At 37.8% G+C, this 23,547-nt stretch overlaps 1 protein-coding gene across 3 annotated transcripts in view; it reads left to right on the forward strand.

Moving 5' to 3' along the window:
* LOC131042645 (protein CLP1 homolog) overlaps positions 1–23,547 on the forward strand; it is a 109,896-nt gene that overhangs the window by 8,410 nt on the left and 77,939 nt on the right. For all 3 annotated transcript variants that reach the window (XM_057975963.2, XM_057975961.2, XM_057975962.2), the window contains 5 exons: positions 3,964–4,032; positions 4,186–4,281; positions 9,649–9,890; positions 10,107–10,245; positions 10,369–10,425. In XM_057975963.2, the coding sequence (XP_057831946.1) occupies positions 3,964–4,032; positions 4,186–4,281; positions 9,649–9,890; positions 10,107–10,245; positions 10,369–10,425 (603 nt within the window). The remainder of the gene's footprint in view (positions 1–3,963; positions 4,033–4,185; positions 4,282–9,648; positions 9,891–10,106; positions 10,246–10,368; positions 10,426–23,547) is intronic.

The raw sequence follows: 23,547 nt of genomic DNA on the forward strand, positions 1-23,547 counted from the left end.
CCTGACCACATCTGGAAGTTCTTTGTCCAGGGCCCCCTTACCCAACATCCTATCTTCTTTGTCACAATCTTTAAATTCATCCCACCAATCTCCTTCAGCCGAAACTCTCTTCACCCACCCCTGATCTTCCTTAAAGAACTCCCTCTCCTTTAAACAGAGCAGATCAAAGGGTAGTTTAGTGGTGGGATTTGCAATGTTATTTTTGAAGATTGCCCCAAAGTCCGTTCCCTTGCTTGCTGCCTTCCCTCCCTCTATTTCACCCTTCTCCTGAATTCCAACCTCTTGAAGATTGCTAAGGGTATCATCCACTTTTGGATCCATCCCATTATCTATTGCTTCTTCCTTGAAGGCCTTCTTTGGTGAGATAGGATTCTCTGTTCTTGGTTCATACACCATCAACTGTCTGCAGTCTTGAGGATCCTTGCTACTGCAGGCATTGACCTCAAGACTGACAATTCTTTGTTACCTTTGCGCAATTGTTAGATCTGCCAGATTCTTTAACCACCTTCTGGATCCGTGGTCTCGTTTCAGAACTGGATCTAACCTCATCACCTTTCCCAATTTTGCCCCAATGACTTTCAAGACATCCAAATCCCAATATTCAACTGGTAGATTGTATAGCCTTAGCCAAAATGGCACTTCATCCATTTTAAACTTGAAGGGATTAAATCATTAAAATTCAGAGACCAAGCTTTGATAGAGAAAGCATGATCGCCCATGAACAGAGGTTCTCCTTTCAGGATCTCATCTCTCAAAGCCTTTGAATCACATATTACAAGAAGATAACCTTTTGCCATAGATCTGATCTGGATCCTATCTTGCAATCTCTCAATCCACCAATTCCAAATCTTATTTGAATTTGCCTCTGGTCTGCTCTATTTGGCAAACAGGGCTCTGCCTCCCAAAACAATTCTGTTATTTTCCAAGAGGTTGAGCGGGAAGATCATCGTCTTCCTTTTCAGCATCTTCAATGGAGGAGGATTATGAAACTGACTCCTCTTTGTCTGGTCTTTATACCGGTTCCTCCAATGCCTGTTGTCATTTTTGTTTTGCCGCCAATCTCCTTCAATTCGTCCACCATCCCTGGTTGGGAAGCCCTCGTGATCAGGGTTTGCTTGTTCGCACTGGTCCCTCCTTTGGCCTAAGGTAATTCGGTTGGCTCCAGTAAGGAAGGGGGGAATCCTATCATTGCCTTCCCTGTGACCTGTTTCTGTGTCGTGAACGCTTCTCCATTCCTGCCTTCGCCTGCCTCCTTTGCAATCACGATGAATTGCATCTCTGCGTTGATGCACCATCATTTCTTCTTAGTTAGTATTATTATTATAATATTAAATATTTTAATAAAGATATAAAATAAAGTGCTAAATCTAAATAATGAAAACTATCAATAATTTAATATTAATAATAATAAATGTTTGAGGATTATGGTGGGAATGACTTGCAGGGCTGTTTTGATTTTCTTTGGGCCGACCTGAGTTTTCTTTTGGAGTAGATTGGTATTAATTTGAAGGACTAGTGTTTGAAAGATTATGTTGGATTTTGCAATTATTTGCTTATGCAATGTTGGGGCCTCTGAGATGGAAACCTCAGAGATCCATAGGTAGGACGGTTCCCCCTACCATGTCTAAACTCCTTTTTTGTGTGTCTAGTGACACCAGCAAAGCAGGTCCGATCACCAGGTAGGCACGAAGGGCAAGCACAATCTCTATGCATCACCTAGAGGGATTGATTCATCTGAGTCGAAGGTCTGTTCATGCATATAATTGTCTGAAACAAAGATCTGAGCCATTTCCTGAGTCTTTGGTGAACATGGGTATCACTGGCGTTCCTCTGAGTATCATTCCTGCATTTCATTGTTCCTGTGTATCTATGCACATGATTTCTGCCAACTGTTACAAACATTATTTTGTGATTACTGTATCTTAAGTGTGGCCAACAAGAAGAGCTGTTATATCTAATTTGGATTGAAATGGAACAAATATCACACTGTTATTAAGTTTCCTTGCAATCCGAATATAAAATTCTGGCACATTTTTATTGTGAGATATTTGGGAAGTTTTTCTTGTGTGGGACATTTCAGTGGTATCAGAGCAGAAATCCTGCCAGCCTGTGAATCATCAGATTAAAGAGGAAGTGATCATGGCATCCCCTAAGAGATATCTTGGAATGGATCTTTATGGCCAAGGTGGAGAAGAGACTGCAATGGTATTTTTCCATAAATCTCAGGTTGCAGAAACTGCTGAAGGTATGAAAAATATTTACATCAGTTGGAAAAGTTGAATCCAACTCTCTCTCCTTTGCAAAATATGAAAAACTAATAAGAAAGATTTCACAAAAGAGATGGCAAAGCAAGATTGAGAAAGACCTGTCATAATAGATCAAATGATTTCTTGTTATGACATATACAACAATCTTATTGAAAAGATTGAAGATATGCAAGAGAAAATATAATTTTCTCTGTTTGCAAATTTGATGGGGAGAACAGAGGAATACGGTGCTCCATTGTAGGAGACCATGCCACAATTGACAACTCAAGAGGAGGAGGAAGAGCAGTCAAAACACAAACAAAACAGTGATGAAGTTATGGTGTAGCAAATTTGGTTTATTGAACACAAAGAAGCCAAGATAGAAACAAATATTCCAATCCATGAATCATCAACTGATCTGTCAAAAGGTGAGAAATTGCAGCAGGTAATTAATTTGCAGAGTTACCATGTTAAGGAGGATGTCTTAGTTGATTCTAATGCTGAGATGAGATTATGTTGGAGTGCATCTCCCTAAACCATCTGGCACTAAAGGAAGACAGTACTCTTATCATTTCACCTCAAGATATGAGACAAATAGCAGAGATCTATTTCAGTTTTACCTTCATAATTTTGGATCCATACCTCTTGCAACCTCTTGCAAAATCAAAAGAGGACTTAGCATATGCTTTTGGTGAAAATTTGTTAGCTCATTGCTTTATATTTACTAATACTGAAAATCTGGCAACTAGCTTACCAAACAGAGTTTAAGGGTGTCATGAATGGGAAGTTATAAGAACACCTGCTTCAGCTAAAGCAAGTAAAACTGATGAGAGAAAATTGTATATAATGGTGAATCTACAAGAGTGGCACCCAGGATTGAGAAGCATCATTGGCATGAAGTGGGCAGTGATTCAGTGGTCATCATTGCTGAGGACAAGCAAAACCTGATAGGGGAGGACTGTCATGTCCCCTTGGTTTCTGTTGTAGCAAGAATAAAATGTTTTTCTAAAAATAATATTTTCTTAATTAGTAATATTATTATAATATTAAATAATAATATCTTACAAGTTCTGTTTATAATAATATTTTAAACACTGTTTATAACTTTATGTTTATTCCGAAGTTTTGTAGATTTAATCTTTTTATTTATTTAATTATTACATGTACAACTGTTTTTATATGAGACCATTGATGACTTAATCTTTTGCAATTTTGTTTTTCATGTTTTCTGTGTCTTTAGAGTCGCCATTAACTTACCTTATGTCAGGTTGATTATGAAGTTCAATGAGTTTATAACTGTTTTCTGTTAATAATCTTATTAGTTAGTTCATGAGCTGGCAAATAAATTGCCTTTGCTCATTTTCCTCCATGAAAATGTTAAAACTAAAAAGTCAAACCAATGAGATCTTGGCAACTTGGAGAGACTATTGTAATACTAATTATAAATCTACAATTATTTTTTGATCTTCTTACCATTACATCTTTGGGAAAACATATATTATCTGTGTTTTGGTTTACAATGGGTTTAAGGTGTTTTATGGTTTCCACTGAAAATTTGAGCTCTAGATGCAGCACTGACAATGCATCACCTAGATTTGAAAATACAGTGCTACTACGAACAATGCATAGTCCATATTTAAAAATATGTTACTAAAAATGGATACTATAGATTTAAAAAGTACAGGCATCTATATCTAACACATTTTTTACATTCCAGATTTTTACATGGAATGGTGCCACTGTGGAAATAGATGGTACTGCAGAAGTGTCATATGTTGCAGATGAGGTACTCTAATGCTCAATTCTTTTCTTGTATGTGCAGTTGATTATAGGATGTAACTTTTGTTTATTTTAATATTTAGTTAAAGTGTAACACTTTTGCTATTTTATTTTGTTTATTTATTATTTGATGTATTTTTGATAAATGGATATTACACAGACACCTATGGTGAGCTATGTTAACGTGCATGCTGTGCTGGACCGTCGTAGAGCTCGGGCTAAAGAACAATTGATGTCTAGTTCTTCAGACTCACAGGTTGTAAGAATGACTTGCTGAAATTGGAAAACATTTGATATGCTATAAGCTTTGTTTACCGCTACAACTGGTAAATTAAATATAGAAAATAATAATGTACATGACAATGCATACCAGACACAATAGTAAAATATATCTTTATTCGCACATGCAATTATTATAGAGAAGAAGACCAAAGATGGTCGGCCAAGGATTACAACAGATCCGACAATACCGTACTACCTTCCTTGGCGGTACACAATATATTTAAAGAACCCGACGGTTGCTGAGAGGTACGCAACTGTCAACCAACCAATACATAACTACCAAGAGTGACAACCACTTAATACAATTAATTAATACAATGTCGGTGACCAAAATTATCAAACATAACCATATGCATTTTATGCCAACTACATTATCCCCCCCCAAAGAAAAAGTCGTCTTCCAGACGACAAGTTAACATCAAGTAATATCTGGAAAGACTAGTGAGACTAATGACAAGAGTGTAGGCAAGGACTTGTATTGGACAACCCCAACTTGTAGTGTACTTGCCAAATCAAATGGGGGTTTGGGGGCAACGCCCCCAATGGGGTCAAGGGGTAGCGCCCCTTGCAGGGGTTTGGGGGCAGCGCCCCCAGCGGAGTCAAGAGGCAACGCCCCTCGCAGGGTCCTGGGGCAACACCGAATTACAACCTTCAAACCCACACGGAACTCCATGGCGCACATGATTTTCATGAATGTTTAAGATGCTAGAAACATTGTTGATGAAACCAAAATATGGAGATTCCACTCCTACTAGTTGCTTTTTCTGTCCTCTCCGTACAACTTGATAGACATCACGTACAAAAGATTGTTGTTGGTGCCGTACAGGAAGGACTAGTTGTCGCTGATTGTGTTGTTCATGATGCAAGAGGAACCATATGGGCAAGGCATGAGATCTTCGTACGGTGGAAAACTGCCGTACGGGGATGACATTTGAACGTCGTACGATATGACCTGGTTGCGAGGTTCATACGCTTATTCCACAATTATGCTGTACAGCTGGACGTACGGTTCTGAGGTGCTGTACATGGCAAGGAGATGGCCGTATGGTGGTGATTCCCTCTTGGCGGTTTGCTGTCCGTACAACGGTGATTCCCTCCTCACGGTTTGATGTCCATACGATGATTCCCTCCTGGCAGTTTGATGTCCGTACGATGGTAATTTCCTCCTCGCAGTTTGATGTGATGTTGTCTTGGTCACTGATGTACATAATGTCTCGTATCCGTACAATGACGTCTTGATCTTTACTTGCCTTCGTGTCTCCTTTCGTATGGATTCCTTCGTACGGGTTGAGCCTTATTCCCTTCGTCCAACCCCAGACCCTGCCAATGTACGATTTGTCTGTGTGGCTTTTCTGAATTCCACCTCTGTACGAATTTGTGGTACGAAACTCTTTTGACCCCAAATCTTTACTCCTTGTTCAAGTAGTATTCCGTAGGGTGTACGGATCCTTCTAAGGTAAATGGTGTGCTTCCAAATTCCGTACGGATTTGTTGTACGGACGATGTGCTTTCAACTTGTACAACCTTTTCTCATACAACCCCCCTATAGCATACAGATGACGTGCTTCATTGTTCCTGCAACTTTTTTTCTCCTTCTCATATGGCCTAACCCCATACAATTCCTTCGAGCTTGTTGGACTTTGCACTTCCTCAATTTCACTAATCTGTAGCATGTTATAGTCGGGTTGGAAGACTTAATAATCCTCCATCTGCCAGTGAAATAATCCATTAAGAGAACTCGTCTCATCCTCAGAGTAATCTTCCAGTTCGAGCACCCCTTCATTGTTGGGTTTCATGCCTTTCCTCCCTCCGTCCATACCTAACTCTCCACCCTCAGACTTAGAGTCGGAGGGTACCGGTTCTTCACTCACCGCCTGGTTCCTCAAGTCAATGACGTGCTTCCTCCCGTCACTCTCGATTGAGAGTGTGTTTCGCTTCCAGTTATGATTCGCCTTGGTAGTAACCAACCATCCCCTCCCGAGGAGTGTAACCGGATGACTACAAAGTCCTAGAAAAATTGTTTTGGCCCAATCATTACTTTTTGTGCCATCAATGTTCCCAATGGCTGGATGGTGTGTTGGTCGACACCTACCAAGTGGAAGGTTGGCAGCCAAAGATTCGGCTTCCCCAGACATTTCCACGTGTCTTCTGGCAGTACGTTTACTCTCGAGCCTCCATCGACAATGGTGTTTGTCAACTTCTTCCCATTATTTCCATCTCGACGATTGCCGGCTTCCTCCCGATGCTCGCTGTTAGCAACTTTGGATCACTGGACTCATTCCCTTCGGGTGATGGCTTTCCCGTCAATTCCTCCTTGTGTGGCTTTCATTGTTTCTGGATGACTCTGTTGTCACTGACTGTGTTGGCAATTGTCATTCTCAATTGCGGCATAGTTTGAAGAAGGTCTGCCACCTTGATGGGTACGGTTGTTTGTAGCACCTGCCGAACTATGTTCTTCTCTGATTCCCGCAATGACATACTTACAGTTCCATTGGAAGTTACTCTTTCTTTCGCCAACACTTGTTCTACTTCGGCCTGTTCCTTTTTCGTACCAGAGTTTGGATACATCGCCTTCTTTGTTTGTGCTCTCGTGATTGCCAAAACTGCGTCCTCTTGTTCCTCCACGTCCAGCATATTAATACCCTTTTGATTTGGGCAGTTGGTGTCTTCATGGTCATGAGGTCCACACTATTTGCACAATAATTGTACGTTGTCGTTCTTGTTATGGCAGTCTCTCGCAAAGTGTTCCTATTAACTACATTGTTGGCACTGTATGATAGGATGTCCTCTGGGGTCGCACTGTATTTGGTTTCGCCCTCGTTGATTTTCATAACCGTTAGGCGATACATTTTGTGATTTCAATGGGTTGGACTCTCCCTATGTGAAGAGTACTTGTGTACTTCTCATCTCAAATTGTACGGGCACTCCTTGATTGAATGCCCCAGCACTTGGCAAATCTCACAAAACATATTTCTAGGACAATTACCTTTCGTGTGCCCCTCACTTTTGCACTCAGTACACCATAGTTCATTACCTTCTTTGTTGGTTCCTTTCTTAGCCTTCAATTCTTTCATCATTCTCAACATATCCCGTCGAAGGGCTCGTACGGTTTTGGATTCTTTGTCACTGCTACTTTCAGTGCTCTCATCATTGTCGGTCTTCCTCTTCTCTCGAGAGGAGGTTTTGTTTTCACTCTCAATGTCCATTGCCCGATTGTAAGCATCGGCGTATGAGGATAGAGGCACTACTTTCATCTTCTTGTGCAGTGAGGGTATCAATCCCTCCATGAATCACCTTTTCTTCAACCCGTTGGCTGGTTGGTTCTCCATCTTGTTCAACAGTTCTTTGAGCCTACGGTTGTAAGCACATACACTCTCATTTTTGCCTTGCTTGGTATTGTAGATCTCAGCCACAATTTCGTTGTCATCCCTTAGGAGTTTGAATTACTCCTGAAAGGCCTTCTTCAGATTATTCCATGTTGTTTTGTGCTGGGCGTCGAGGTTCGTGTACCAATCAATTGCAATCCCCCGAAGGGTGGCCGAAAACACCTTCAACCAGTAATCCTGGTTATCTTGGCCATTTGCCTCCCAAATGGTTATGCATGTTTTGCAATGCCGTACAGGGTCCTCCGACCCATCTCCCGTGAACTTCGGCAATTTCTGCTTCTCCTGGGTGTTCAACATTATTTTCACTTGGAAGGTATGTTTGTATTCGCCTTGTGTGCCGGACTTGGGTGGACTGTTTCGACCGCTACGTTCTGGTGCTTTCCCTGCACTCTCTGCCACGTAGGCGTCCTCTACACATCCACCTCCAACGTCCCCAACACTCCGAGTACTTCCAGGTGTGTCAGACCTGAGTGAACTGTTCCGACTGCTACGTTCCGATGCTTATCTTGCACTCTCAGACATGCGTGCGTCCTCTACACGTCCACCTCCAGTGTCCCAACACTCTGAGTACTTCCAGGCTTCGACTCGTCTCTGTGCTCCCTCTGGCCGAGGGTCTATGGATCACCTAATCACTTGGTCTTGACCACCCTGTGGCCTCTTCTCACTTTTAATGGGATCTACGGACATGAATCACTCAAGGCTGACCCGATTTCTTTTAAGGCAACGACGCCAAAATGTTTACCGCTACAACTGGTAAATTAAATATAGAAAATAATAATGTACATGACAATGCATACCAGACACGGCAGTAAAATATATCTTTATTTGCACATGCAATTATTACAGAGAAGAAGACCAGAGATGGTCGGCCAAGGATTACAACAGATCCGACAAAACTGTACTACCTTCCTTGGCGGTACACAATATATTTAAAGAACCTGACGGTTGCCGAGAGGTACACAACTGTCAACCAACCGACACATAACTAAAGAGAGTGACAACCACTTAATACAATTAATAAATACAATGTCGGTGAACAAAATTATCAAACATAACCATATGCATTTTATGCCAACTACAAGCTTATTAGTATGTAAATGTTTACTAGACCTAAAATGTGGAAAGTTAAATGTCAATTGTCTGCTCGATTTTCTTGATGCAATGCATTTGCATTGTCAATAACTAAGAAACAACAAAACCTTTTTTGAATATCCATATCACAAGAAATAGAGACGGGGCAGACGTAGGCAAATTCCTTCCAGCCACACTTGAAGGAAAGATGATAGTTATGCCTAAATATCTTCCAAACTTTTTACTTTCTAACACACATACAGGGAATATTTAAAATAGGCAATTAATCTCGCTGACAATCTGGACAATCACTTATTCTCTCTTTTGTTTGACTTTATTGTCTAGTTAGGGCATGTTGCATATATTCTGATCTTTTGTTGCAGAGATTTTTCATATTTCTCTTTTCCCAATAATTTAAAATTTAGAAACAAGAAAAATTTCTTTGAATATCCATATCACAAGAAAGTCACATAGCTAACAGAGGTAATTTCTTTTAGTAATACCTACAGGCAAGATTATTTTCATGCCAAAATATCGTCATATTGTTGTTTATCAAATTATTAATTTTTCTAAATTTTTTTCTCTCTTCATACGAATATGGGAAATAATCCAAGATGGGCAACTGAACTATCTTATGATTTTGACAATTGTGTGTACTCTATTTGTTTCTTTCAGTCTCAGTCCATAATTTTGATTTAGCAAAGCAAAAATCACATGGATGCAGCTAAATGGGCTCAGTTCTAAACAACAATGTGAATTGTATAAAATTTTCCATTTATTAGACACTTCCTCAGAACTATAAAATTCCACAATTTTTCTTAATTATAGCCTTGAGGTAACTCTTGAAAATTCATTTCTGTTAATTAAGTTAGATGCTAATACAGGGACCAAGAGTTATTGTTGTTGGGCCCACTGATTCTGGAAAAAGTTCTTTGTCAAAGATGTTACTTAGCTGGGCGGCAAGGTTGAGCTGGAAACCAACATTTGTGGATCTTGACATTGGGCAAGGATCAATATCCATTCCTGGAACCATTTCTGCGACTCCCATTGAAATGCCAATTGATCCAGTTGAAGGAATACCTCTAGAGATGCCTATTGTCTACTTTTATGGGCACAATCAACCAGGGTAAGACATCTTTATTGTTCAAAACTTCTAATTGCATGCCAATTTATGGTTATCATGAATGGTGCAGTCATATGTCAAAAATATAGCTTGCCCAATTTAACTGTTGTACATGGTCTAACAATTATCATTTCTAAATGTTGATTTTAGTTGATGTTCTAGTTTCTACTGGAATTGGTTGGATGAAATTAAAGATATGCTAAGATATGGCACCTTCAGCGTGAACCCAGGTTTATACAAATTACTGGTGAAGGAACTTGCTAGAACTTTGGATTTGCGGTTTGCTGCCAATGCAGATGCTAGAGCAGCAGGTATGGTGATCAATACAATGGGCTGGGTGGAAGGCCTTGGTTATGAGGTGTGCATCAGAAGCGTCACTATTGGATTTTGAAATACTTGATATTGAGTGCTATCTTTAATTATCAAAATGTATGAATGCTACTAACATCTGGGCTGTACCTTTTGCATTGATGGTTGGTAGTTGATTCTACATGCTATTGATACGCTCAGGGCAGATGTGGTGCTGGTTATTGGACAGGTAACATTAGTACCAGACAATATGATTACAAAAATTGTTTGTTGATATGGTAGTAAATGTTTCCTTTCAAAAATATCAGACTTTCATGCATTTTCAAGCCACATATTCATCAAAACTAACCGTATTAAAATCCATCTCTTGTTTAGATCCCAGCTGCTTTTCCATCATGGTGGTGAAAGAATAGTGAACTTAATGATTAATGTGCTGCAAATTCCATTTTTATAAGAAGGATTTTTATATCTGAGATTATGCATGATCTCTATGTTAAATTTATTGCACAAGACAGAAGCTTTGAAATGGAGAATTACTACTTCTATTCTGGACATATATTGCAGGGTCATAAAGTATTATAAAGAGTTTGCTTGTTTGTTTGTTTTATGCATGTCATTATTCTAAAGTGTTATACATAGATTGACATCGTGCTTTTGCAATAATGCCTTGCTATATATTTGTACATTTCTCGTTTAGCCCATTTGATTATTTTTGCACACCTGCATTGGATACTTTTTTGTAAATGGTTTGTGTTGAAGTGATATCCTTCTTTATCTATAGAAAGAACTTTCAGTTTAATATTAATTTGTTCAATCCAACATTAATTGGCAGCTGATCCAAACTTGTTATTGTAGAGGTTTCTAGATTAATGGGTGGCACTGTTCTTACTGAAATCAAGTATAGTTTTATTGCATTAATCTTAATAGATTTTTCTGTCCCTACTACCACATTTATTAGACACAGTTCTTACTGAAATCAATTATAGTTTTATTGCATTAATCTTTGTATACACTAAAAATCGGTCTAGATAAAGAATTAATTAAATACGAAAATATTTAATTAATATGGCTTTTATTCCTCTACTTTATAAATAAATTTGATAATTTGTTTATATGGTTCATTAATTCCTATTCATCCCACTTCAATCATTTTCTCCCATTTTCCCAATTAAATATGCAAATTAATTAATTTGTGTATTTAGATTCCCCCTTCCATTAAATTTGAATTTAAAATTTGAATTTGAGCACATGGCTCCTACTCCTAACCACCTAGCCTAACCACATGCTAAACTAACCCACCCAATCCAACTAAGGGTTTAACAAATCCTATCCCCTCCAACCTCTTATACTAACTATCTCTTGAGTGTCTACCCTCTCTTGGAGACATGTGGCACTTATGCCACGTCTCTCATCTCCATGCCACTTGCCTCCTTTGTTGGCATATGATTGGAGATTCTTTGCCACTTGTCTCCTCAGGAATGACAAGTGTCCATCTCCTCAACCTCTTTCCAACTTCTTCGATCTTGACCGTCGATTTCTCCAGACTGAATCTGCATCGTTGATTCTTGCCACCTCACCTTTGGTCTAAGTCACCAGGTTCGAATTTGAATTCGAGTTCGGCAACCATAAAATTCAGATGAAGTTCAACAAGGGTAAAAAATTCGCCATTAAATTCACCCTATATAATTTATTTTTTAAAATATAAGATAATATATTCATAAAATTATAATTTATAAATACTAAAGTCTAAAATAATATTATATTTAAACTGGTAAGTTTAAATATTAAATTTAGATATTTAAATATGTTTAATTATTATTAAATATTAATATTAAAGAATAAAAAATAAAAAAGTAAAGTAAAATAATATTAAGTTTAAATATATTAAATGTTAATAAAATAATTTTACTTTTTTTAATGAATGTAAATTATTAAAATATATAATATATGTTTTAAAAATATTTAAACTATAGGAAATCTTTAAAACAACTATATATATATATATGAAAACTTAAAAATCTTGCTTACAACAGGGAGTGATTGATTGCTTTCGCGATAAGATTTATGAGCTTAGGTGCATATGAAGTCGCGACGGGAGAGAGTGAATGGGAACGAATGAAAGTTAAGTCGATATCGAAGGGAATTGAGTTGTTTCTCTATTGTCATTCCTTGGGTTTCCATTCGATGCCACTGTTTCTCTGTTGTCGTGTCTTGAAGAAAACATGATGTGCCCTAGCCGCATGCAGGAGGAATTCTGTTCTAAAAAAACTTAATAAAAAATGATCCGTACGAATTTAGTGACGAATTTTAACGAACTTAATATATTTTTTAAGTGTTCGCCGAATTTCAAACTTCAACCATGAAATTTGGTGAACCTAGTGACTAAGCCTCTGGTCATGTAAATCTTTTAAATAACTCCTCTTTTGGCTATGAGAGGATCCTTTAGCATCTCAGAATTTTTAGCATTTTCTTAAGCATTTTCCAGTAATCATAGCTTTATTAAAATTGCATCATAGAATAGAATAGCATAATAGCATAGTTTCATTTTCATTACATGGTTTTCATGATAGCTTAATAATAATGTAGAATTAGCATAGATCTTGCATTAGCTTTTGCATCATAGCTAGCATAATCAACTCCCATCTCTTGAGTTGTCACTTTGCCGAAATCATGCATCTGAGAGCCATCCATTAAATCAGCGAAGTCCTCAAGACTAGGGAGCGATGAGACGACATTGGGGAGTATTTTAATTGCTTGTTTTCTTTGTTTTACTTAATAAAATGTTTCATTGAGTATGTGTGTTTTTATATACTTAATAATGGATTAGAACACAATATTTTGCACACAATCTTAATGGATTTTTCTGTCCCTTCTATCTTATTTATTAGATTATCTATACATGAACAATACAATCAGTGGCTCTTAGGCCTAAACAAACTCGTGGAAGGGTTGTTAATTCAGATCATTTCGAGGACAACAATAGGGCTCCATTAAGAACTTCACCTTGAGTGATAAGGCCTACATTCTTACCAAGTGAGTTGCAATCACAAGAAGAAGAAGAACCCAATGCAACAGCAAATGTTGTTTATGAATGTGTGGGAGCATATTCAAGAATTGATCTTGACCTTAGAAGGCATATTCTATTTAAAGAATATTATAATGCAAGGTCCAAAATACCTCAAGAGGAGAATGAAGGCAGCCCAACAAAGATTTATGTCAAAGAGTAAGTAAGATGACTCTTCCCACTTTCGATGGGTTGGGGAAGGTCATTGCTCGAGCATGGACTCGAAAACTAGATACATATATTTCTTTTTGTCCCATGATGGAAAATGAAGGCCGAAGCCATTGAATTTGCCATTTTTCACTTAGAGACGTGCGCATCATGGACTAATTACACAAGGGCATCATCTCATTGTAACATACGACAACTTTACACAAAGACTTACAAAAATGTTTGATAGGAAGAACTTGGAGATACATTTTAAGGAATTAACATGCCTAAGATGACAAGATTTTGAGGAAGAATATTTAAAGGATCGTCATTATGGTGCCGGATGTTACCGAAAGTAGACTTGAGTTTTTATTTATTGAAAGACTCCGAATCACTTAGAGTTGGTTCAAGCTTTTGAACCATTATCATTACAAGATGCTATTTGAGGGGCCTTAACTTTGAAAGACTCAACATTTAAAAACAAGACCTAGCACAAGGGGTCACACAAGCACCCTTCACCAAGGATAATTGGAAAGCACAAGCATTACCTCCTCAGTCCAACGAGGAAGAATTGTTGAAAGAGCTTTGAAAGAAGAATTTTATGTCTCCATTGTAGAGAACCATGGAAGACGGGTCATCAATGCTCCAAGAAGGGATAAGTCTGCCATGTAGAAGCAATAATGGATGATGAATATGAGGAGAGAGAATTTGAATCCAGAAGGAAGAACAGGAAATATGATGACGAATAGTTTGTCATGCCCCTATATTACAGTAATTTATATTTGAATATATTTATCCATTACTTGTGAGTTATTCTTCATTCAAATTAAAGATATGAATGAACCTTGTGATTAATATATAAGTATATTAGATTCATTAAATAATAATAAGTCTATTATTATATTTTTTTTTTATTTTTTTATTTTTTTTAATATTAGACTTATTAAATAATAATAAGTCTATTATTATATTACTAGAAACTTATAAATATTAATATTTTTATATATATATTAATTAATAGAAAATAGCAAGTTATATGTGTTAGTAACTAGCCCTAATTGCTGGCTGCAATGAAGCGATTCCCTTTTAATATATCCTACTTCCCAAAAGGTGCGATCTTATCCCCAGCAGTTAGTTTGAAAGGTCAAAAGGGGGCATTGTTTATGATTTAGATACCTCTCTTCACTCACAGTGGGGAGGGGGTATTTATATAACCAAACTGCCACTCCACAAAAGGCATCAATCTAGGGGAATGATAAATATATTTGATACTGATCACAAGAAAGAGTCAGGAAGAAATAAAATATATATTATTGTGGGTAAGCATCATATAACAGAAAATAGGTATGCTGTGACTTACTTATTTACAGATTATTAAATATGAATGCTGCTAGGAACAAGGGGACCAATAAACGGTCTAGTGTGTATGCTGTAGTGTAAATAACAGTTTATAATGATGTAATCAGAATTTCTATATCAGTTATGCTGTATATATATATATATATTCCTAACTATTCATAATCTGTTGAAGTTAATATTTTCATAGACTATTCCTTAATCACTCGCTATAACTCTTAAGAGGAGAGGTTGGTGTTGTATAGGGAGAATCGGAGTAAAGCCTCACAAGGTAGGTAAGTTCCAAGATGGGTAAGGACTTGTATTTCCCATGCCTTGAGGGAGAGTCCCGAGATGGGTATGAACATGCATTCCCAATGCCTTGAGGGAGCCTTCTTGTAGATGGTTTCCAAGTGCCCTATGATAGGAGAGAAGTAAGGAATCAGGCTTTAAGTAAATGGTTTCCAAGTGATTCCCCATCCTCCTTCGGGTTGATGTTAGGAGACAAGTAAGGAATCATGGCTTAAGTAGGTTAACTGTCAAATGTATTATTAAACATTAATTGTTTCTTAATTTAATCTGATTTAAATGCATAGTGATGTATGATAATCATTGGGAGTTGACAGCCTCCCAATTGGAGACATTACAGAGTTTGCAAATGGTACATTGGCCACACTTTCAAGGGCACCCAAGTATCACCCCTTTAGAATTCATAGTGGTTTGTGAGGACAAAAAGTGATCGTTGTAGTGGATAGTGGGGCTACACATAACTTCATTGATGAAGGTCTAGTAATGGGGATGATGTTAAAAGATGAAAATTTTGAAGGTTTTAAAGTAGTCATCGTGGATGGCTTCACTACGCCTTGTACACAACGAATTCAACAACTAAACATTACCTTGGGAAGACATGAAATAAGTGAAGATTTCTACATATGAAACATGGGTGATATGGATGTTGTTTTGTGCTTTCAATGGCTACATTCCTTGGGTAGATATTATCAAGATTTTCAAAAGATGGAACTATGTTTCCAACACAATGGCAAGGAAGTAATTCTACAAGGTCTATTGGATGGGTCTCCATGGGTGGAGTCATAAAAAGGATTTTAAGAGCTTCTAGACATGGGCAAGTAGTGTGGGTGGAACAATGTATGATCCTTGATAGATCTTCGTCTCGAGGAGGGAAGAATATACATGTTGATACTCAATCTATCTTAGACAAGCATAAGAGTTTTTTTGACAGTTTTCCACCTAGAATACCTCCTAAGAGTGGTTTTTACTCTTGAGCATACCATTGAACTAGAAGGGACAAAACCTTTCATTACCACACCATATCACCAACATGATGATGTATTTTTTATGACATCATGCAACATAGAATAAAATACTAAGTATTCTTTCCTCTCTTGAACAAAGACCTCTTGGATGCTAAACTATGTAATCAAACAAGACGACTCCAAAGTTTTGATAGTCAAGTCTTGACTTTATATGTGGATAGACTTAGTGTGTTGATGTGATTTTGTTGCAATCACTAGGGGCTTATGTTTATACTTGAATTGTTGAATGCTGCTGAAATGTGGAAATTTACTTGATTTGAAAAAAGGCAAAAGGGATTGAGGGTTTAGAGAAATCTAGTCTAGTCCTAAGATCAATAATAACAATGGATCATGCATGGATGAACACATTCCTTAAACCAAGCTTTGCTTCGCCATGTTGCCAACAACTACACAAAATCGATGCAATCTACCAAAGGAATTGAAAGGTTTTCATATCATGAATCATTTATCCAAATGCCCAGTACACTAGCACAACTTGAACAAACATATCCACAATTGGACTTAGCACATTTTAATTTTCAGGCTAACTATGCACTGCGATTGAAAATCATCCAACCATTAATAGTATGAATCAAGGAATTGTCAATATCCACACATTACTTCTATCACAATCAATGAACTTTATCTAACATGAGGATATAACAAGGAACCATGCAATATGTAGAAGAAACACCACTATTCACCATAAATTCAATGAAAAGTATGTTTATTTACATGTCTTGGCAACAATTTCTGCCTTCTCCTACTCTACTCTACTTCAAACTGCCTTCTACTATCTTCTTACTAACTATTAACCTTTACAAACGAGGTGAGCAAGCCTTTTATAAACTCCCTTTACAAATGAATGGTCTAGATCAAATCCAAATCAATGGTCAAGATTGAAAGATAGAAACCCTAATTAGGGTTTGATACACCCATTACATAACATTTAATGCTTGACCAATGTTTTAATTACAATAAGTAGGACACATGTCTTTCCTTGAATTTTTGACCAATAAGAATTGAGGCTAGGTAAGATAAACAATATTTGAGGAAGTGACAAGTATCACTTGCTCCACCTTTGAATGAATCCAGCTCATTGAACTTGGACATGTTGACCTTGATTAATGAATGGAGATGAGTTGTCGCCATCTCAGCAATTGGCATGCCTTGTAACTCATCACAAGTGTTTACTCGTTCATGATGTTGATTTTGATCTTGCAATGATGAATCTTCATTCTTCCCTTGCAATGTTGGTGAGTGTTGGAGTGTTTGTCATGTAGAGCAATCTGCTTCCTTGCTTAGCTTGATCTCTCCCATTGTGAAGTCCTTTCTCTTGCATTGTTCAATTCTACTTGTGTAAGGCAGCCCCTATGTAGTGCTGTATAATGCTTAGAAGCCCTAGCCCTAATAATGATCTGCACTGGGATTGATCTCTTGACTTTTATCCTTGATGTTGCAATTTTTTCCTTTATGCCTCCTAGTCTTGCTGAAGTGTTGTGGAGAGCTTTCTTTCTTTGTTGCAATGCTTCCTTGAAATGCTTGCAGCTTGCTCCTTATAGATCATCACAATTGTTTATGATTGTAATTCTTCTCGATCATTTCACTTTTCATCTTCTTGTTTGGGAATTCACCTCCATGTGATGCATTTGATGTAGACCTTGTGATGCTTATGCTTGATGTACTTGACCTTCTCCTTGCATTGTTGATTGATCTTCTTTGCCTTTGGAATGAACCTTTGGTGTCACAGCTGCTTCCTTGAATGTACAGATGAACTTGCATTGTTGAATCTCTCTCTTCATGGTGAAGTCCTCTTTCAATCACCCTCTTGCTTTTAGAGCAATTCCCATGTAGTAATCTATCCTTGCCACCACCTTATATGACTTGAGCCTCAACTTTAAGCTTCCCCATATGGCTGATTCCTCATGCCACCTCACATCAAGCCTGAAAGGAAACATAATTTGAATCAAGACACCAGAAAGGAAATAATAATTCACAAATTTTATACCTCCTAAAACCTTTTCGAATTTGGAAATGAGCTTGAAAATTCTGGAAATTATTTGAAAATCAGACAGTTCTGGAAATGATGTTCCTTTTCAGATCTGGAAATGTCTAATTTATGGCTTCAAATCTGCCCAAGACATGTTCTACTTTGTATTCCTCTCCCAACTGGTATCTTCTTGCAGTTCTGGTCTTCAAGGCCTTCTCCTTAATGAATACTTGATTGGATTTTGGAACTCCTTGCTGAGAATGATGATTAAAATATATCCTTGTTTGCCGTAGGTCAAAATCCGGCTTCTCCTTGATATTCCAGACTTGGTGATAGCTGATTGAAGGAAGAATTTCGCTGTTCAATGGATGAAGTTCGCTACTGTTGGAAGGAAATTTGCTGCTGATGAAGAATTTCTGTGGCAAGACAAAATTCGCCTTAGATGGAAGAAGTTCACTGTTCAAATGTGAAGAAAATTGCTGCTTAAAGAAGGAAGAAATCGCTTTGATGGTTGAGCAAATGAAACGCTCAAACTATCATATATAGGTGCTACACCCTAAATACATGACCCTTGGCATCTCAACTTCCAAGAAAGGCCAACCTTTCCATTTACTTGTTTGCAACTTTTTATTTCTTATCTAAAGGCTGACTTGTCTTGCCTCTTGAAATTCAAATTAAAGCATCTATAATCAATGCTGACACATTCTTAAGCGCCAAAACATTATCCTTTCACCTTGGGTCATGGATTTTAGCAACCCAAGGAAAAATACCTCTCCTTGATCGCGGATTCCAGAATGTGAAGAAAGATTTCAGATGAAAGTCGCGGATTTTAGCAAGGGAAGATTTCTTCCTTGGTTGGGGATCTCAGCAAGTAAAGGATAAATACCACCTTGATCATGGATTTTGGCAACTAAGGGAAAAATTCCTTCCTTGATCACTAATTTTGACAAGTGGGGAGATTTCTTCCTTGATCGCTGATTTTGGCAAGTGAGGGAAGATTCTTGTTCATTGTTCAATCTTGCCAACTTCAGCATTTTGTATTTACTTAACCTTCAATATGATGTTGATCTTTATTTAACAAGCAAGGATTGAGTTCGCTTGTCATCATTCATGAAGGCATTACTTCCATTAATCGCTGCCTTTAAAGTTCTTCAATCTTTGAGCCTCCACAAGTTGTTGATGTTAGCAAGTCAGGGACAAAATCATCACTTCATGACCTAGGTCGAGGATTTGAGCAGAAAAATGTATCCAAGGTTGTGGATTTGAGCAAGTGAAGGAAAAAAACACGACTTGCACTTTGAGTTGACCACTTCACTGCTTGCCTTAGTTGATCACTTCAACACTTTCACCAAGTGTAGAATGATTTACACATAGGGTTGACGTGGTGTTTTCTTTCCTTTCAACATCACCTAGACCTTGATCGATCTTCATGAAGCACTTCATCTTATTCATTTGATCATCACTTCTTGATCATATCTTGCCTCCATGCTTCATCTTGAGAAAGTCTACTTGCTTGCTTGATTGCTCAACACACTTGAGACTTGTACCCTAACCTGACCTGGAGGTCACATTGTGAGGCATCACTTAATGATCATCTTGACTTCTGTTCCTTAGCATTGAGAGCTACAATGACTTCAATCTAACCTAAAGAGAGACCCAAATGCTGCTAGATTGCCTGACTTAATCACATCCTGATGACAAAGGCATTGCATCCCCCCACAAGCAAACGATTAAAGACTAAAGAAACTACTGCCAAGCTAGACGACTAAGCTAAAACAGCTATGCTACCAAGCAAAAAGAGAGGGGGTCCCCATTTGCAATGGGGCGATGTGTGAAAACGTCACAACACACCCAAAGAGATATAAGGAAGTAATTGAGAAAACAATTAAGGAGCTATGTGAGATGGGTCTTATACGACCTAGCTACAACCCTTTCGCTTCTTTCGTGGTATTGGTGAGGAAGTAAGATGGCACTATGAGGATGTGTGGATTATAGGGCTCTCAATAAAATACTATCAAGATTCAATATACCACCCCTAGGGTTGATGAATTAAGACATGAACTTAATGGCGTAATATACTTCTCTTAGATAGACTTACACTCTAGGTATCATCAAATAAGAATGAGGAGAGAGGATGTTCCTAAAACGGCCTTTAGGTGTCATTTTGGGCTTTTTGAATTTTTAGTCTTACCATTTGGACTAACTAGTGCCCAGCCACATTTCAATCATGTATGAACCACATATTCAACAAACAATTAAGGGAATTTCGTTTAGTGTTCTTTGGCAATATATTGATTTATAGTAAAACTTGGGAAGATCACTTAAGGCATATTGGTGAAGTATCGGGGATACTTGAGCAACAATCACTATTTACTAAAGCATCAATTGTGAATTTGGGATGGATGAAATATCGTATTTGGGGCACAAGATCAACTCCCAAGGAGTTAGTGTGGATGCATAAAAGATCGAGGCAATAGTAGATTGGCCATGACCAAAGACTTTAACTCATTAAGGGGATTTTTAGGACTGCATTTATTATAGAAGATTTGTCAAAGGATTTACAAAGTTAATTGCTCCATTGACAGGTTTGACTAAAAAAGTTTTTTTTTCATGGAGTCAGGAGGCTTGAAAAGCTTTTGACAAACTCAAAGAAAGAATGAGTTTTTGTCTAGTGTTAGCCATTCCAGATTTCTCTCTTCCATTTGAGTTAGAATGTGATACTTCAGGGGAAGGTATTGGAGCTATACTAATGCAAAATAAACACCCAATAGCTTTTGAGAGTCGCAAGCTTAAGGAGGCAGAAAGGCATTGTTCTCTTTATGACAAAGAAATGTTGGCTATTATGCATGCTCTAGCCAAGTCTAGACAATAACTAGTTTGTGGAAGATCTATTGTGAAAACCAACCATAATAGTCCAAGATTCTTTTTGAACCAAAAGGACTTAAATGATAGGCAAGAAATGTGGATTAGCAAGTTGTAAGCCTATGACCTCAATTGAGTATATGAAGGGAAAGAATTGTTGGCAATATGTGTTGTTATTGATGTCAACTTGATGTTTGACGATATATGTTGTCATTGAGGAGATGAATGGAATATGTATTGTGGTCATTGATGTATCAGATGATGTGTGTTGGTCATATTTGAGAGAAGTTGTGTCACTTTAGAATGTCCAGAGACATAGAAGACAATCTAGAGGTTCATTAAATGACAATATATCAGTCTAGATATATGGTATGTATTGATCATGTTTTGATTATAATATGCAGCCACTTTGGTTGGTGTCTACATGTTAAAGAAGTTAGTTGGATGATGTTTGAGATCAAAATAATACTTGATTGTTGGAGAAATTTGTCCAAGTGCTGAACAATGTATTTCCCTATGCCTGTGGACTAGTAATTTGGTCTGCATATTGCCGCATTGCATGCTTTGGGTATTGTTGACGTGTTTTTTGTACACATGCGAACACAGACTAAAATACCTAAAGGTACCTTATCCTCTCTTGAACAAAGTTCCCGACTGCTGAAGATCTCGTCGAAGGATCAATCGAGGCAACTCCAAGGTTCTTGTATGTAGGTTCTCTACGTGTGGATAAGCTCTTTGTGGTACGATGTGATTTTGCTGGAATCACAAGAGGACTTACATTCGACGACCTGAACGTCTGATTTGCTTTGGATATTGTTGGAACGTGAGATTTTACTGGTCCTAGATTTTGAAAAAAAAGGAAAAAGGAGAAGGGTTGAAACGGGATCTATTTCTAATACTAAGAATGTAAGAGAAATGAATGACCTTTGATGAAATTCTAACTAAGTCTTGCTTTGACATCCCAGGACCATCTCCACAAGGTTTGTGTGATCTTCTGAAGAAAGCTTTATGATGTTCAGATCACCGCTACAGGCATGGACACCATTAGGCTGATGCATATCAATAAAGAAGCGACAATTGAAGTTAAGCTTAAGCTGAATGATTCTAGTTGACTACACAAGGCAAGTCTGCAATCAACAAACTGCTAGTAGTATGGATATACAAATTTCACCATCGATCATACACATTTCTTCCATTCATCTAATAATATGAAATCAAATTTGAGAAGTATAGAGACCATGCAAATTGTTGAATCGACCCATAGAATTCACCATTTCTTCAATGAAGTTTACAAGTCCTTTACAACATCATCTTGGCAACAATCTTTGCCTTCTCTTTCTATTCTACTCTAACTATTTCCTACTCTCTGATTATTCACTACTATGTATTCTCTATTAACCAACTATTAACCTTTACAAATGAGGAGCCGGGGTTTTATATAGAGAGTCCCTTTACGAACAGACGACTCTGATTGACTTAGAATCAAAGGCTAGGATTACAAGATAGAAACCCTAATTAGGGTTTGTTACAACAAGCTTCCTCTAGCCAATGAGAAAATTACATTCCAAGAGTGAGGACCAATAGGAAGCAGGGGTAGGTGCCTCGAAGTTTGTGCCGCCTTCGGTAAATTAGGTACATTGAATCTGGTCATGCTGAGGTGGACCAATCTGATTGGAGTGATGACTGGGATGCCACCTTGTCTGACACTTGTAACTTGATTGATGTTCAATTTGATGATGTTGAGAAGCTAACTTTAATTAACTCTTCTGAAACTATCTGCTTCTTCAACAGACCCTTGCTTTGACCTCCTTTGTCTTTTATGTGCTGGATGGATGGTGTACCTTTCCTTGAAACGTTGGCATCACCTTTCTTTGTCATCTTGTGGTTCCTTAGTGTGGCGAAGTGAAGGTTCTGGAGGTAGCTGGCAATTCCTTGAACACATTGAGTCTTCCAACGCTTCAAAGCGCCTTGAGTCTTCCCTTTTGCCTGTGGAACGTCCTTGATGATGATGGACTAGAAGAGGTCGTCTTTGTCCTAGCCTAGTCTTCTTTCATCTGCAAAACAAACCAAAAGATGATTAAGGACACATATGACATATTCATTTCAACATAGCATTTTCCACCTTAAATCATTAATGAGAAGACATCAAAATGGAATTTCGCTGAAGATTTTCCCCAGGGACAGGCCCTATAAGAATTTCGCCCTGGACCCTTTGGAAGGGTCAGGAGCGAAATTTGCATTCTTGGCCAATTTAGACCTCATTTCATTATAATCTCACAACTAGCCCTTTGCTTGGCTCAAACAACGTGAAAAAATAGGAGTTTTAAAGGATTTTGTCTTGTGGACCCTTTGGAAGGGTCAGGAGCGAAATTTGACATTTTGGTCTCTCTGTCAGGATTCATATATGGAATATAACATTTAAGTATAAGAGTTATACTTTAAGTCATATTCCATATATACACTGTCAGGATGTTTGAGAGTGGTTTCGGACCTCCAAGAGTTATAATGCAAAATCTAGTTTTTGGAGGATTCTTCAATTTTCCAGACTCAGTCAAATTTCAGGATCAGGATGATGTTCTAGACTTAGCCAAATTTCAGGACATTTGAAGATCAGGATGACATTCCAGACTTCATCACTCA

The sequence above is a fragment of the Cryptomeria japonica genome, chromosome 1 (assembly GCF_030272615.1).
Source record: "Cryptomeria japonica chromosome 1, Sugi_1.0, whole genome shotgun sequence".
Classification (NCBI taxonomy): Eukaryota; Viridiplantae; Streptophyta; class Pinopsida; order Cupressales; family Cupressaceae; genus Cryptomeria; species Cryptomeria japonica.